The 16111-nt window shown below is 46.9% G+C and overlaps 1 protein-coding gene across 8 annotated transcripts in view; it reads left to right on the top strand.

The window, feature by feature from the left end:
- EXD3 (exonuclease 3'-5' domain containing 3) overlaps positions 1-16111 on the top strand; it is a 254749-nt gene that overhangs the window by 90165 nt on the left and 148473 nt on the right. For all 8 annotated transcript variants that reach the window (XM_053961998.1, XM_053962003.1, XM_053961997.1 and 5 more), the window contains 5 exons: positions 4229-4282; positions 4708-4847; positions 5664-5764; positions 11380-11453; positions 12664-12702. In XM_053961998.1, the coding sequence (XP_053817973.1) occupies positions 4229-4282; positions 4708-4847; positions 5664-5764; positions 11380-11453; positions 12664-12702 (408 nt within the window). The remainder of the gene's footprint in view (positions 1-4228; positions 4283-4707; positions 4848-5663; positions 5765-11379; positions 11454-12663; positions 12703-16111) is intronic.

Below are 16111 nucleotides of genomic sequence, written 5' to 3' on the forward strand. Positions count from 1 at the left end.
TTCCTATGCTGTGGGCTGCATTCACATGACTGCAGGAGTGCTCTGGTGCTCATGGCTGGGCCTGGACATGTCAGGTTTGGGAAACTTCCCCCATCCTTTGGTCAGTGCACCTACATGTGGCTTAGGTGGAATTCAGTGTAGTGTTGTCTAGCTTTCAATTCTGCCCCAGACTCAACCAGCCCTCTGCTGTATTTTAGGGATTTGTCTTTGGGATACAAAACTATTACAAAATGTCCCAATGGGATTTTTGTACTCGCCATCATTAAGTCAAAGAACAGCCCAAAGCTCCCCAACGATGAGGAGGCTCAGGAACTTGGACAGGAGTTGGATCAGGCAATGGCCATCAGCTTTTCTCCTGCACTAAGCAGTGCATGCAGTGCATTCATCACATCCTGCTCCCAGGTACACTTGGGGGTTCAAGGCAAGAGAGGGACCAGCTTCCCCCTGGTTTGTTGTCATCTGTGGGGGTTTAGGTTGAAGACTGTTATGTACTGCAATAATGATAATTCTTGCTGTTATTAGATTATGCTAGAAACTCTCTGTGGATGAAACATATTTTTGTGCAAAGGCTCCTTGTACCACCAGCCATGACAATATTCTCTTTGGGGCTTGAGGGGGTGAGTAGACCCTGACAGGTGTCAATATCTCAGCATTCCCCAGAGCTTGCCCATGTTCCTGCATCCTGCCTCGGGTTTTGGCTCTTACTGACCAGCTGGTGAAGTCGGGGGGTACCTGCTGTTCCAGATCTGGGCAACCCTGCTGATCCAGCCCGAGGATCTGCAGCTGGATGAACGGGATTGCCAAATTCCAGCTTCCCTGGCTCGCCTTCCAGCCCAGCACTGCAGATGGGCAATGCTGGCTCTGGGTGGGGAGGGGGTTTCTCACCCGTTCAGTTACAGCCTGCTCAACCTCATTAAAGTGTTTGTTTTCTGAGTCCAAGTGAGCCTGCGAATGAGATGTTGCTTTGCTGGAGATCTTATCGGCTGTAAACACACTGTTAAAAATAGGCTCATTTTACACAAAACTTGTTTGTGGAGTGAAACAATTCAAAACACGATAATAACAAAACAAAATCTTAAAATAGCTCGGAGTTGAGACCACAGACACAGCTGCCAAGCACTTTCATCTTTATTACAGTTACTCATATCTCTTCTCTTACTATTCCCATTGTAAACAGGCTGATGTTATCTTTGCTGGCCTCCTGCTCAGCCCAGCCCCTGGAGCTGCACCCTCATCCAGCCTGGTGCCTGTTTCTAGCGCCCAGCTCACGCTTCGCCTTCCATGCATAGCTTCAGGCATGGACCAGGCAGCTGCCCTGCTGCCGGAGAGCTCCCTGCTGCAGGGAGGCTCTGCCAGCAGCACCATCGCTCTGCCTGCTCCTTACCTGCTTGAGCCGGAGGATGTTAAATTGCTGTAAAAAACCAGATTATGGGCCAGGCTGCCCAGAGCAATGGAGTCATCATCCCTGGAGATGTTCAAAATAACGTGTGCATGTGGCACCTAGGGATATGGTTTGGCAGTGAACGCTGTGGTGGTGCTGGGTTGATGGTTGGATTTAGTGATCTTAGAGGTCTTCTCCAACCGTGAGGATTCCATGAATCTCTGTGATTGGAGCTCCTCTGTCCTCCAGGCTTGCTATGGGGGAGCTGCATCTGCCAGCCCTGGGCAAGGAAGAGAGGGCTCCCCACATTCTGGACAAATGAACATCTGTTGTTCTACACCCTTGGGGACAGGGTGGTATATCCAACCAGGGAAAGAGGAAAACCCAACCTGACACCACACATGTTCATCTGATTAAGTCACCTGTACAGTTAGTGGAGCTGGAGATAAACCTCTGCCATGTAGATAACAGTGCTGCAATTAGGCTAATCTGAACATTAAAAAACCATTAGGGAGCTGTTGGATGTTGCAGTTAAAACTAAGGCTACAGTAGGAGGTACTAACAAGATCAAATGATGAAACAAGGCCTGGAGAGTTGCAAATATTTTCTTTTTTTTTTTTTTTTTTTTTTTTTTTTATAATTTCTTTTGATTCAACAAACTTGAGGAGCTGGCAGGAAAGCAAAAACAGCTGCCAAAGCTTTGGAGACCTAAACCCCCTTTTCACGTCCACACCAGAAATAGCAACCTTCAACCTGAGAATAATCACTCAGCTTGAACATTGTATTGTTAAACTGATAATGTGAGAGGAAAGAAGCAGCTCTTTGCCTCTGACTTGTGGAATAGTTATAAAATCTGGAGTTGGAAAGGTTTGGCTGAGGTTTAGCTGGGCTAAGCAATGCTCCTGTGTATTTCTGTTCAGTCTCTGCATTAATGGTGATTCCTCTTTTTGTCACCTAAAGTTTTTCTCTTGATTTCTCTTTTGAAGATGAAGCCTGGTCTTCCAATGAAGCAGTGTTAAAAAAAAAACAAACCACCCAAATTTCCCCAAAACCAAACCCGAAACAAAACAAAAATTGTTTTCCCACTTCTAAGTGGGGCAGTAGGATAGAGCAGCTGAACTGCCATGTCTTGGTTCTCTGCTTTTGCACACTTGGTCTGTGATGCAGTGGGTGAAATACAGGCACGAATTCCCAAGAAAGGAACATAATCCACTGCTGCTGCTGTGAGCTGTGATGAGCTGTGGGGCTCTGCAGGACATGTGCTGCCAGTGATGGGGTGAGTTCAGGTTGCACTTGAGTGATCACAGTAAATGGATTTCAAGGCATGTGCCTGCCCCCACTTAGGTTATTCTTTTTTTTTTCTAGAAAAGTTTAGTGCAGGTGACATGTAATGGTGGGGTTTTTGTTCCCTGGGAAAATGCACACTTGGTACTGCACTTTGTTTATGTGTTATGGGGTCTGTAAGGAAAATGGGGACAAACATTTTAGCAGGGCCTGGAGTGGAGGAAAAGAGGTGATGGTTTTAAACTATTAAAGGGGAGATTAAGATTAGATATAAGAGATTTTTTTTACAGTGAGGGTGGTGAGGCCCTGGCACAGCTTGCCTAGAGAAGCTGCGGCTGCCCCATCCCTGGAAACATTCCAAGTCAGGATGGACAGCAGCTCTGAGCAACCTGATCCAGCTGAAGATGTCTCTGCTCACTGCAGGGGGGTTGCAGTTAGGTTGCCTGTTAAAGGCCCCTTCCAACCCAAACCAATTTACTTTTCTATATTCCAACAAATAGCACAGTTCTAACGTGCATCCATTTTGACAAATGCGTAATTTTCCTAGTCTTTCTCTCAAATGAAATTCAATCACCAAGAGCAAAGAAACCTATGGAAGAGAAGAGCTTTTCCTCCACTCCCTACCACACTGGTTTTATCCTCATCTGAACAAACAGGTGTTTGTGAGCTCAGTGGAGTCCATCCCATCGCTGGTCAGTTCTGCACACGTGCTCACAGTTTTCAGCACTGCTCACAGTCCTTTGGGAAGATGCAGCCTGACTTGGCACAGGTGTTGGAACCATGTCCATCCTCCTCATTCCTGGTTCCCTCTTCAGCACTAACACACAGAGGTGCTCCAAGGCTCCTTGCCCTGATTGCCCCAGTTACTGGCACAAGGCAATATATTAAAGTCACCCATTAAGTGCTTATTCTGTATTTGGGATCTAAGTGTTCTCACATGCTACAGAAACGAGACACTCTCACCTCCTGTAAATCCTAATCTGTGCCTGTGCCTCCCAGGCAGTGCACAGTTAGAGCTTCATCCATTCCTGTGGGCCCCAGCTGGGATGGGACAGGCGGTGGCTGAACCACCTCTTCTGAGCTCGAGTTCCTGCAGCTCATCCCAGCAGGTTCCAGAAGATCCTGATTTGGAGGCAATTTGTGAACGTGACAGGTCTTGACTTATCAAAGATTTGGAGATCCCATGAAAGGGAAAAATACAGTTCTTCCCATCTTGCAGCCTGTGGTGACCCTGGTGCTTCCAGGGGTGTGGAATAAGTAGGAAATACCCATCCCAGCTGGTTTTGTCCAAGTGCTTCGTTCACTTTCTGCCCAACAATTTGATCTTTAATTTTTGCTCCAGGGGCTGTTGCTATTTAGGATCTGCAGCTCTGCCAAGAGTGTTCTTGTACATTTGTGGAATGAATGTGGCCAAATGTTTGCAGGATTTGTGCTTGACAACGTAACAGAAATAATTAACACATTAAAAATGTGTATAACATTATTTTCATTTCACTTTGGAATAATGCCCATTTATCCTCTGTAGGGTTCTTCTAAATACACAACTTTTTTCATGTTTTCTAGGCAGCCATACTGAGTATTAAGCTGAAATTACAGCTAGATCAAGATGTAGAGAAGGTGAGTCGTTTCCTCTGCAGGATCCTCTGTCATCAGATCCACCTTTTGTTAGCAGGAGATCCATCAGGACGCTCCAAGTTCTGCTGCCTTTCACCTGAGGCTTTACTCCATTCCCAAGAAGTCCCTGTTGTGTTGTTGATGTACCTTTACATCAAAGTTAGGCACAGAGTGTTTTATAAGCCTCCATTACACCTCTTACCTGGCTTTTCTGGCTGCAGCCACTGCTATAACAAATCCTGGCTGTGCTCATCACTGAGGCAGAGATCAGTACTTTGCTGCACTGAAGCTTTGCTGGTATTTGTGTTACAAATGTCACAGCACTCTTGTAGGCAGCACTGGTGGCTTGGGCAGGGCTGAGACTCGCTCTCATGCTCCATGGGGCTCAAAGGCAGGGCATGGCGCTTTAACATAATTCCTTCTCCTAGATGTGTACCCCACTACTCCTCCAGGATAAAGCTAACTTGGTGGAAGAATACGTGGCAGAATATCCTGAGCTCCAGAGGAAGCTCTTGCAGACCCTGGACATGTGGTGTAATCCCAGCTTCAATATCAGAGACATCACAAGGTAGAAACACTTGTTTTTCTGAACAGCTGGGGCCAAGGTGCTGCCAGAGCACTGTATGTCTGTCCTCTGTCTGTCTGTCTGTGATCAGAGCAGTGTGTCTGTCCCCTGGCTGCTGGCTGTGATTGTGTCTCAGTGTAAGGGAGTACAATATATTGACTTTTGGCTGAAAAAGGGAAAATTCTGGTGGCTGTATCAGAGCCTTCTCCAATGACCCAGGCTGGAGGACAGAGGAATCCTTGCTATTGACAGATGCTCCATTCCTGCTAAGATGAAACCTGTGCAGGACACCCCAGCAGCAGAGCAGTATCAAAGCTTCCCAAGGAGGCTGGAGCAATCAGCCTCTTGTGCTTTGCTGCAGACAAGGGTGACTTTCAGTATTGGTTGTACAGGTTTGGCAGGAAGATAACACTGTGATGAAGTGGCAGAAAAACAAGAGATGCAAGTGGTTAACCTTCCTGTGCTCATCAACTCATGGTGTGTGTTTTCACTTCTGAATTGCCTCTCACTCGAATAACTCCGAGCCAGCAGCACAGTCGGAGTCACAGTGTAGCTGCAATAGTTGCTGTCAGCTCTGAAAAAGAGATGAAAAGGAGTTGCTCATTTTCTCTTTCTTTAAAATGAGCCTCTGGACTTGCTTAAGTGGTTGACTGAAATTTGTGTGGTTGTGCTGTTGGCTTTTCACTGTATCTTGGGAAAGGCAGGGGCCTGTCCTTCTCAACATCCCACAAACCCCAATCCCTGTGCTGTTAAATGTCTGCTATTTGGGAAGCATCCTTTAGATAATGCCACAGATGTGTCTCTATGATGTTGTTACAGACCATATCAAGGCCTGTCCAAGTACAAACCCGAAAAATTTAACCACAGGGTGCTCAGTAAGCTGGTCTTCAGGCTCCTGGAGAGATTCAACGTTGACTCAGGTATGGGATATTACAACATATTGTGGAGTTATCTCAGTAATAAAGAACAAAGTCAATTTGTCTTCTTCCATGGTCATCAAGGAATCTTTGCTGTCATTTATCCTGGGGAATTTCAGGGTTTAATTAATGATATTGAAAAAACAAAGCTGGCAAGTTGTGGGAATTACCACTTTGTGCTGTCAAAGAATGAAGTGCTGGTGACTGATAGACTGCTTCTGCCATGATCTGAAATAAATCCTGACCTCAGCATGGTTTTGCATAAACACACCATGGTCAGCTCTGAGTTATGACTCCATTCCTCTCGCATAAGAAGCAAGTCATTATTCACTGGGGATCTGTTTTCTTGAGCTGTGGGTGCATCAGCTGGGAGGAGATAACCCTTGGGAAGCAGGAGCCTCCCAGCCCTTTGTATTCTTTTCATAAACTAGGGTTGGTGGGGGGAATTTTAAGGCTCTTGCAGCCTTGCAAGAGAAGTGGCACATTTTCCATCACTTCACCAGCCGCTTCATCAGCAGATCTCTAACAAAATCTGCCTTGCTTTAGTTCTTAGTGAGGACTGTTGATTTTTCCTTCTCTTTGGGGCCTTTCACCAGCCCTTTTAGGTGCACAGTTAGCTTTTACCCTGCAGATGTTCCCATCATCAACCCAAGGTATGCAATTCTCTTTTCTTGGACTGAAAAGGGTTTTCTAGACACAAATTTTGGTTAGTTTCACCTGTCAGCAACACTATTGCATATTAATTCTCCCATCTTCAGACTGGTGTTCAAAAGTTAACAAGATAAACTTTTCAAACCCTCACTGGAAGAGAAGGGGATCTAATTAGATCCAGCACGTTCATGTGAAAGCTGAGGCATATGGGAATGATTTATTTTGAAATTAAAAGCTTCCCAGGAGTTCATTAGTTTTCAGTAGTTTTCCCTCCTTGACAGTGTTGGGCATTCAGTTGGCTATGTTGTCTTCGATGATCTGTAAAGAGAAAAGAGTTGTTTCTCTTTCCTTATGAAAGTTCCACCAAGGGCATGATCTAATGGTAGAGGTGAAATGATGTAACTGTTCACATGCAAAATCCTGATGAATAATAATTAAAGAAAAGAAAAATCTAGAAGAGGAGCATGTGTTGGGCTCAGGTGCACTCCATGGGATGTAGTGTGTTTCAACCTGGTGATGCTTTCCAGATGTTGTAGCTGCTGATAATGGCCAGATCTTTCTGGCCCTCCACAGCCATTCACTGGTGAGGATATTCCTTGGGGTAAATACAGACCCCATTCCTTCCAGACAAATGTCCTTCCAGCCCTTTCTCCCATGCAAACTGCAGTGGCTGTAGTGCAGGGCAAGTCCTTGCTTAAGAGGGCTGCCCACCTCTGCTGGTGTGAGAGGGGATGTGGGCACCTGGTTTGGACTTCAGCTAAAACCAGTGCCGGGCGACTCCCACAGTCCCATGCAGTACAGTAGGTGTTTATTTTTTACATCATACCATGAGCAGGAATTCACACATTGCTAAACTGTGGCTGTCAGTGTTCTTTGAAGTGTTTTGGAAGGGGATGAATACCTGCAGAGGAATTGCTGCCTTAGTGCTGGGCATGCTGGAACTGAACTGGGAAATGTTAGCAGCTGGAATAATGTGGCTTTCTTTGTCTTCCCATCTCTCCTCTCCCTTTTGCTGCATTTCTGGGTGTTCTTTCTCCATTCATTAGTAAAAGCAAGTCTGACTGGGAGGGAAAAGTACACAAAAAGTAAGCAGGCTGGGCAAAGTGTACAGATAAAAGAAACCCTCATTTCTCTTGTTCTGAGCCGTTCCCCCAAACGCTGGTGGTGAGGCAGAGCTCACACTTCTTGTCACCTCACCAGGGCTCGTCTGATGCTGTGGCTGCTTTCGGTCTCCTCCTCTCTGTGACTCCCACTCGCCGTGAGAGCCTGAGAGCAGCAGCAGGGAGGGAAGTGGCTTTGATGAGAAGGATGGAGGAGGATGGGGTTTCTGGGTATGAGAAGGCAAACTTGTGTGTGATTCAGTTCTTGCAGTTCCAAATCGACTTGGAGATTTCACTGCTTGAGCTCACTCTTGCCCACTCACAATAAATCACACTTACTGCCAAAGACAGCTGAGGTGTCCATTATCAACTGAGAACACTCCTGAGAACTGCCAGCCCTAAATTTCAGAGCCAGACGGGAGTTGGCCCAATTAAAAAAATATCTCACACCTCAAGAGAAAGAAAAAAAAAATAATATCGTCCTCTTAGATTAGTCCTCCTGGTTTTTTTTCAGAGCTGTATTTCAGTATTCCTGTTAATTCCCTAACAGGGCATGGGAAGTGGGAGATTTTCTGCCAAATCCCAAAGGTGTCCCAATAAACTGTATGAGGATTTCATTTAATTACCCTTATTGGGGAGGAAGAACCTGGGCAGAAGTGGTGTGTGATTGAGGAAATTGAGGTTTATAGAGTCTTTCCTCACACCTGGGTCAGTGTGCTCTGGCTTAAAGAGCCTGTAGCTTTTCCAAGCTAATTACTTAATAGTCTTTGGAGACCCTGTGAGATCGACTTTACAAATGCAAGTTGCAGTCCAAACATATCTCAGAGGTGAGGGAACAGCCCTGTCCCCAGGCTGGCATGGTTGAGTCTGTTCTCTGCTGTGGTTTGGCACAGCCAGGACACAGGGAGAGCTCAGTGCTGTTATTCGTTGACAATTCCCAAGTCTGATGTAGAAAGGTTCCTGCTCGAAGAAGTGTAACAGCCTCATCTGTTGGGCTTAGTGCCTCCGTGCCAAGGAGGGAGATCCAAGTGGACGGACAGAGGAGAGAGAGGGGTACCCGAGAGCCCCGGTACCGGGGGGCTGTGCTAGGACAGTGACAGACAAGCACCTCTGAGCTTGTGAGCGAGTGGTTGCCGTGGGCTTCCAGAGGTTTCTCAACATGAACCAGGAGGAATGTTTCCCTGGCTTGAGCACCCAGTTGTCCGTTTGGTTTAACGCGGGATTTCCGTCCGTGTCACCGCCCCCGGCCGGCCCGCGCTGCCGGGAGCGCCGCGCTGCGGGGCAGCAGAGGGCAGGAGAGGGCTGCGCACGGCCACAGCTGCACAGGTGACCCACAGCTGGCCACAGCTGCACAGGTGACCCACAGCTGGCCACACATCCTCAGGGCTCGAAGACCTGCCAGCCCATGTCCAGGCAGTAACCAGTGAGAGCCCCAGCTGAGGCCTGGGAGCCCTCACCAGGCAGAAGATGCTCTGTTAGAAACAAGGGAATGACTTGTACAACTTATCAGAGCAGGAGGTTATTCCCCTTTTTTTGCCCATGGCTTCCACGGTGATTTTCCTCCAGAGTGTTTTAATTCAGGTGGTAAATACCAGCACAGCTCTCCATTCTGTTGTCTCTCTTAGCATGTTACCCTTCACCCTCATGTTTTTCATAGAATCCCCAACTGGTTGGGTTGGAAGGGACATTAAACATCGTCCAGTGGCAGCCCCACCATGGTCAGGGACACCTCCCACTGTCCCAGGCTGCTCCCAGCCCTGTCCAGCCTGGCCTTGGGCACTGCCAGGGACCCAGGGGCAGCCACAGCAGCTCTGGGCACCCTGTGCCAGGGCCTGCCCACCCTCCCAGGGAACAATTCCTTCCCAATCTCCCATCCAGCCCTGCCCTCTGGCAGTGGGAGCCATTCCCTGTGTCCTGTCCCTCCATCCTTTGTCCCCAGTCCCTCTCCAGCTCTCCTGGAGCCCCTTCAGGCCCTGGCAGGGGCTCTGAGCTCTCCCTGGAGCCTTCTCCTCTCCAGGTGAGCACCCCCAGCTCTCCCAGCCTGGCTCCAGAGCAGAGGGGCTCCAGCCCTTGCAACAGCTCTGTGGCCTCTTCTGGACCCATTCCAAGAGGAGTTGGGGCCCAAGAATGGGGCAGTTCTTCAGGTGGGGTCTCACCTGAGCAGGGCTGGGGCAGGTCCAGCTCTCAACCACAGCACCCCCAGGTCCTTCTCCCAGGGCTGCTCTTGGTCTGTTCTCTGTCCAACCTCTCTGTGTGTTTTTGATTCATCCTTCTCTGGTTTTTTTTTGTAATAAAATATAGAAACCCAAATTCAAACTCAGTTCCTTTGCTCCGTCAGAATAAAATATGTCACCAGTGCCTTCAAGCATGTTTCCAGTCCATCCATGTTTCTCTGTCTTTTCCATACAGAAGGCAAGCATTCAAATCCCCCAGTTCTGCCACAGTCTGTGCTTTGGATATTTCCTTTAGAAGCTCAAAGAAAAAGCTGTTCAGTGGATCTTTTGGGTGGCCTGGAGGGGTCATGCCATGGTTCTTTCTGAAGAGCTTTGAAAACTTTAAGTTAGATGGTGGTGTTACTAATTTTTACGTTGATCTTATATTCTTTAGAGAGTGTTCCTTTCCGTGAGCTGATGAGTTTTCCTCCAGATATTGGGACAATATCCAGAGGAAAGATCACCTTATTTACTGGTGCAATATCCTGTGTGATAATTGCAGTAATTTCCTCAGATACTTTGAGGGGAAGGATTTATTGCCACACTGTGGAAGATTAACTTAAAAATAACAGCTTTTAGCATTTCTGTTTGAGATGGAAATGCTCACATTCTGAGGTGATGTTTCAGGGCACTCTGAGGAGCTGCTGTAACCAGTGGGACATCAATCCACATCCCTCTGATCCCAGGCTCTGGTATCCAGAGATCACTCTTTGTTCTCCTGGGGTTTAGTCCTTGGGCATGCCCTGTGTGGGGCACACAAAGGAATCAGGAATCAGTTTCTCCCTGTGGGTGCTAATTCAAGGGAGGCTACGGAGAATTTCACATTCCTGTTCTCTGTGACTGTTTGTGACTGCTGGCCCTGCTCCCTCTGGAGCTCCCAGTGAGATGGTTTTGGCCTCATCGGAAAGCCCAAGGAAGGCTTTGGTGAAGCCTTTCCCTGTACTGGCAGCCCAGCATCCAGCAGGAACTGACAGATACCTATGCTAATGCCACTTCATCTTTTATCTCCAGCCTTTATCTCTCCTTGCACTGGATTTCAAAACAAGGTGCTGTGTGAACATCTTAGGTTTTGCAGTTGTAATGAGCCATATCTAATGAAGGTGACAGCAATAAAAATAATAACTGTGGCTTGCTAGCTCAGCAAAGCGGTATTCCCCACCCTCTTTGTGTGGATGTGGAGCCTCTTTCATGGATCTGTGTTTTCTTGGATAAACTTCAGCCACAAGTTTACATCCTGAGTGAGCTGTTCACAACTGCCCGAATGAATTAACAACACAGGTCCAATTAAACCTGAAAGAATGCAGCCTCTAGAGACTGAGGCGGTGCCCATGTGAGGATGCTGTCTAATTAAAGGTGTGAAGTCATTGACTGTGGAGCATATTGAACCAGGGAGTGGATCTTATCGCTCAGGGGTGGTGGAAGCAGAGATATCAGACCAAGAATTAACATTGCTAATCACAGATGAAAGTGTAAATAACAGTTTATAGTTGAGATAAGCTTGACAGTGTGTGAGTCTGTCCTTCATTGTTCCAAGTGTGAGGGCATCCTGCCTTCCACAAACCCAGTCTGACACTGGGGAAGGAAAAGTGTAATGTCTAGACAGTAAAACTTCCAGGAAATGCTGCGTACTTAAATGTCTTTTTCCTTCTTTCAGCTCTCTGCCCTAATGTCATAAATCAGCGGCACTTGAGAACCCTGAAATACCTCTTTTACAAGAGATTTGTTGAGGTACGTGCTGTGTTGTGTATGAGGAATGAGGATTTTTATTACATTTACATTTTTAATAACTTGAGATAATCAAAATGTATTAATAGTTTATGATCAAGGTTTTTTTTCAAGTTCTGCTCCCAAGCCCTCCCAGTCCATCAGGGAAGCCTCTGGTCTGTCTTTGCTGCCTGCCAAACCCACTGCCAGAGGAGCTGGGGAGGATGGAGCACTTCAGCCTCCTGCATCTCAGAGCTTTAATGTTGGATGACATCACTGTAGGGAGCTCGGCCATCCACAGAGGGAGCACAGAGCATTTCTCCAGGTGTATTTGTTTAGGAGAGGGAATGGATTTGTGATCTGGTGTTCTGCTCTCTTTGGCCTTCCACTTCCTTTGTTTTGGAGAATTTGCTTGCTTTAAAGTATCCAAGCTGGCCAGTTAATTCCATTAAGGTACATTTGGCAGCTGTTTCTGGACACAGTCCCTTCTTCTGAGAGCTCTTTGGTGCTCTCTGTTTACCATTCTCAGCTGTGTCTGAGCTCTGGTTAAATGTCTCCTTTATCTCAGTAATATTTAAATTACATGCTTGGATATCTCAAAGCTGTTTTCTTTGAGGCTCTTGGTCCTTGTTTGCTCTTGTATCTTTCCATAAAAGTGACACTGACACTCCCTGTTTCCTCTGCCAGCTCTGGGGTGAGACTCATGGTGGGTCTCATGCAGTTCTTGGCAGAGTGGAGAGCAGGTCCCTTCCTCAGTTTCTCCCCAAGTTTGGCTCTGAACTGCCTTAGAATGAGAATATTAGCTTATCAGTTTCTTTTCCCAGACCTCATGATTCCAGAGGATTTTTCATTTTTTTGACTGTTGAGAAAAATTGTATTTTTATATTCTGAAGGCTCAGCCTTGCAGATGACCCCTGAAATCCCTCCTTTGGCTGGAGCCCTCAGGGTGGCTCCCCATGGCTGGCTGGAGAGACGAACAGTCTGGGCACAAACTGCATGGGAAATTTTATGCTTCATGTGCTGTGGTGTAAGAGTTCCCTCATCCAAGCTGTGTTCTGCTGTGCCCCAGCTGGAGACACTGAGGAGCTGAGGTGTCCTGTGTGTCCCAAGTTGCATTCCTTGGTCATAGGTGATGCCAGTGGGGACAATGAAAGATGTTCATTTCTAGTTTGCTGTATGGAACATTCCCCCCCCCCTTTCCTAAGATGGCTCAGCAGTGATTTTGTCTTTTCAGAAAACCATGACTGAGGAGAACTGGGCAGACCACATTCAGGTGAGTGGATTTCACAGGCTTGTTTGCTTGGAGGTTATCTGAAGATATTTTAGCACATCCAGCTCTGGATGTCATAGTCCTGCTATCACAGTTCTGTCTGCACTTTCTCAACACTTTGAAAGCAAATGTAGGAAGGGCAAGGGAGAATACTTGTATTTTAACTCCTTTTACATCTTTGAAAATGCTTTCTTTTGGCTGGAGCCAAACTAGAATGTTTGGACAAAGCTCTCACGGATGCCCAGGGTGGTATTGTTGGGGTGTCTGTGCAAGGCCAGGAGCTGCACTGGATGATCCTTGTGGGTCCCCTCCAGCTCAGGGCATTCCATAGCTCTGTGATTCTGTGATTTAGATAAGATTATCAAGTACATTATTTTACTTTCCTGCACTTATTTGTAAGTGAACACTACAAGTATTTACATTGATTAATGATGAGGAAGGGGGAAAGGAGGCTGTACCTCAGCAGCTAGCAAGGTGTGTGAGGAAACTGGGATGAATGGTCAATTCCCTGAGCATGCTCTGACCATTTTCAACAGGTGACTGATGTTGTGACCTCTCTGTCTTGTGCTACAGGACACAAGTAATTTTAACAGCACAAGGAGAAGGGAGCAGGGTAGGTTTTTCTTGGTGTATAAACAAGAGAGTTCAGCCAGTCATGGTAGGATTTGTTTTGTTGTTTTTTTTTTTTTTTAATAGAAATGTCTTATATATGTATTAGAATTGTTGCTTTTGCTGGGCCTTCTATACTAGCTATTCTCATTTTATGCAAGAAAGAGCTTATACTTATGTGAAAATAAATACTTGTACACACACACTCACATGCATATTCAGTATTAACAATCTGATGAAATAGTTATCCCATAATAGACTTAGTTTTGTGTTTTAAGAGTAAGCATAAAGCTCACTAGTCATGGTGAAATCAGACTCATTATTTCTTGTTCCTGGTATTTCTGCCTATATGAGACATTAATTTAAAATTCACTGCCCTGATCCTACAATAAATACAAATGTAACAATGAAACAGCATGAAATTCCATGGTGATAAACCAGCATTGGTGATTTACGTGTCCATGGAACTGCAGCCCCATGGTGAGCATTTGCTCCTGTGTGACTCCTCTCAGGTTGAATTCTGCAGCATTTAGGGATTTCTGAAAATCCATGTGAAGGTTCAGCGTGGGCTCTGCGTGGTAACAGGCTGATAATCTGAGGGCTTCAGCACTGTTTGGACACACCAGCAAAGCAAGAGGACTGTTGGGCTCTTCCATGCAGCTCCAGGGGCTGGACACTCTGATCCTTGTGGGTCTCTTCCACTCAGGAGATTCCATCATTCTCTCATCGGGATGTGCTTGGTTGTGTGTGGGGAAGGGGTCTCTCTTGATGGTGGAGTTTGGGATAAAGCTCCCAAATGTCCCACTCTGGAGACAGAAGGCTCAGGATTCTCAGGGTAGTGCACGTGTGGTGCCTGTAAGCCCTGAGAGCACAGAGCTGTATGCTGCACTGGGGCAGAAGGTTCTCTTGCTTTCCAAAGGACTGCAAACTCTGTATTTCCTGCTTGTTGCCAACTGGTGTATTTTTCACAACTGTGTAATTATCAGCCGAGTGGTGCTGAAACTTGTCTGTTATCAGCCTGACTCAATGCTATCACAGATCCCTGTCTCTGGCATCAGTTGAAAGTGATGGGAATCTGTACCTGTGCATCTGCAGGAAGCTGAAATAACAACCTGTGCAGGCTGGTGGCTGCTGCTGGCAGGGAAAGGAGGGAATAAGGGAAGGATCTTGGAGCAAGTCTTGGCTTTCAGTGCAAAAACTAACATTGTCGAGGACTTTATTGGTTTTGAAGGGTTGGACTTTACAGGAGGGAATGGCTCAAAGTTCACGCAGAGCTTCATAGAATCACAGGATCCCAGACTGGTTTGGGTTAGGAGGGACCAAAAAGTCCATCCAGTGCCACCCCCTGCCATGGGCAGGGACACCTCCCACTGTCTCGGGTTGCTCCAAGCCCTGTCCAGCCTGGCTTTGGACACTGCCAGGGATCCAGGGGCACTACAGCTGCTCTGGGCAACACCTTCACAAAAGGTTAGAGCTTCACCTGTGACCTGACATGTTTGAAAAAAAAATTCCTTAGGCTCCTTGTGGAGCTGAGGAGCCCTCACATTTGTGCTCTGTGTCCCATACCTGTGTTCACCTGAGGTTCACATAAAGTTTGTATCTCCCAAGCTTTGCCTGGTCAGGCAGTATTAAGGACTGGAGGCAGAGGATGAGACACAATGTGACCTCTGGTCACCTGGAGGAATAGAAGAAATTCCCAAAAGACTCCACAATGACAGATTCTCAGTCAGAATTATTGGATCATTTTTGGATTCTTTTTTCAATTTGAAGTTCAAAGAGGTTTGAAGTCTTCATGGGATTGTTTTCAATTAATTTTTTTTCAAATTCTTTGCTGCAGCCATAAAAAAAGACATAAATTATATTGATATGACTAGCTCTAGTGGTTATATAGGTAAAGATATCAGGATTTATAGAGATACCAGGAACTCTGAGGAAGGTGGTACTGTCCTTGCTTGGAGCTTGCTATTGCAGGCCAGTGACATTTTGGGACTGGGATTTTCTTTTGTTCACCCTGGGCAGTACAAGTACAGATTTTTCCTGTTCCTGCTCTGTGGAAGGAATCCCAGGTGTGATCCTGACTTCTCCTATAAATGGCAGAAACTCAGGAGTTAATTGTGGGGCCAATAAAACCTGTTTCCAGCCCTGTAGCAAACTGGTTTTGCCCTCTCTGCCTGCCAGCACCCAGTGGCTGAGCCAGTGTCCAGGCAGGGATGGCAGAGAGGGCAGGAGGGGAAGGAGAGGGATCCAAACCTCTTCATACCCTTAGAAGGCTGCCCTCATCCCCACTGGCTGCTGCAGGCCTGGTCAGCCAGGAGAGCTGCCCCTTGCAGCACCTTCTCCAAGAGGAGATGCCTGGAGGGCAGAGGGAGAGGAAGAGACTCTCTGTGCCCAGCACCAGCTGCTTGCTCTTCATTCCCTTCCTAAGGGATCCTGGGCTGCTGGAACACAGGCAGTGCCTGTCCTAACAAGAAGGGAAAGGAATGTGGGGAAGATATTGATGAGAGACAGGCAAGGAAAAAGAGGCAGGGCATGAGGCTCCTGTCTGCTTTCTGTGTGCCCTTGTGGTGTTTTGTGTTTGTCCTGGCCTCAGCAGCTGCACAAAGAAGGTCGAGTTGGGCAGAGCAAGTCTATGGCTCTGCTCAGTTGTGTTCAGGGTGGTCCTGCCAGCAACTGTGGGCTAGCAGCAAGAGGGGTTGTGGAGGGCAGGTGTTCCCCTGGACATTCTGTAGGACAAAATCACAAAAAAGCATGGAAGGAGTTTCTCCATGGAAGGAGTTTTTCCATGCCAGGCTTTCAATAAGTA

This window comes from Vidua chalybeata, chromosome 21, assembly GCF_026979565.1.
Source record: "Vidua chalybeata isolate OUT-0048 chromosome 21, bVidCha1 merged haplotype, whole genome shotgun sequence".
NCBI classification, from domain to species: domain Eukaryota; kingdom Metazoa; phylum Chordata; class Aves; order Passeriformes; family Viduidae; genus Vidua; species Vidua chalybeata.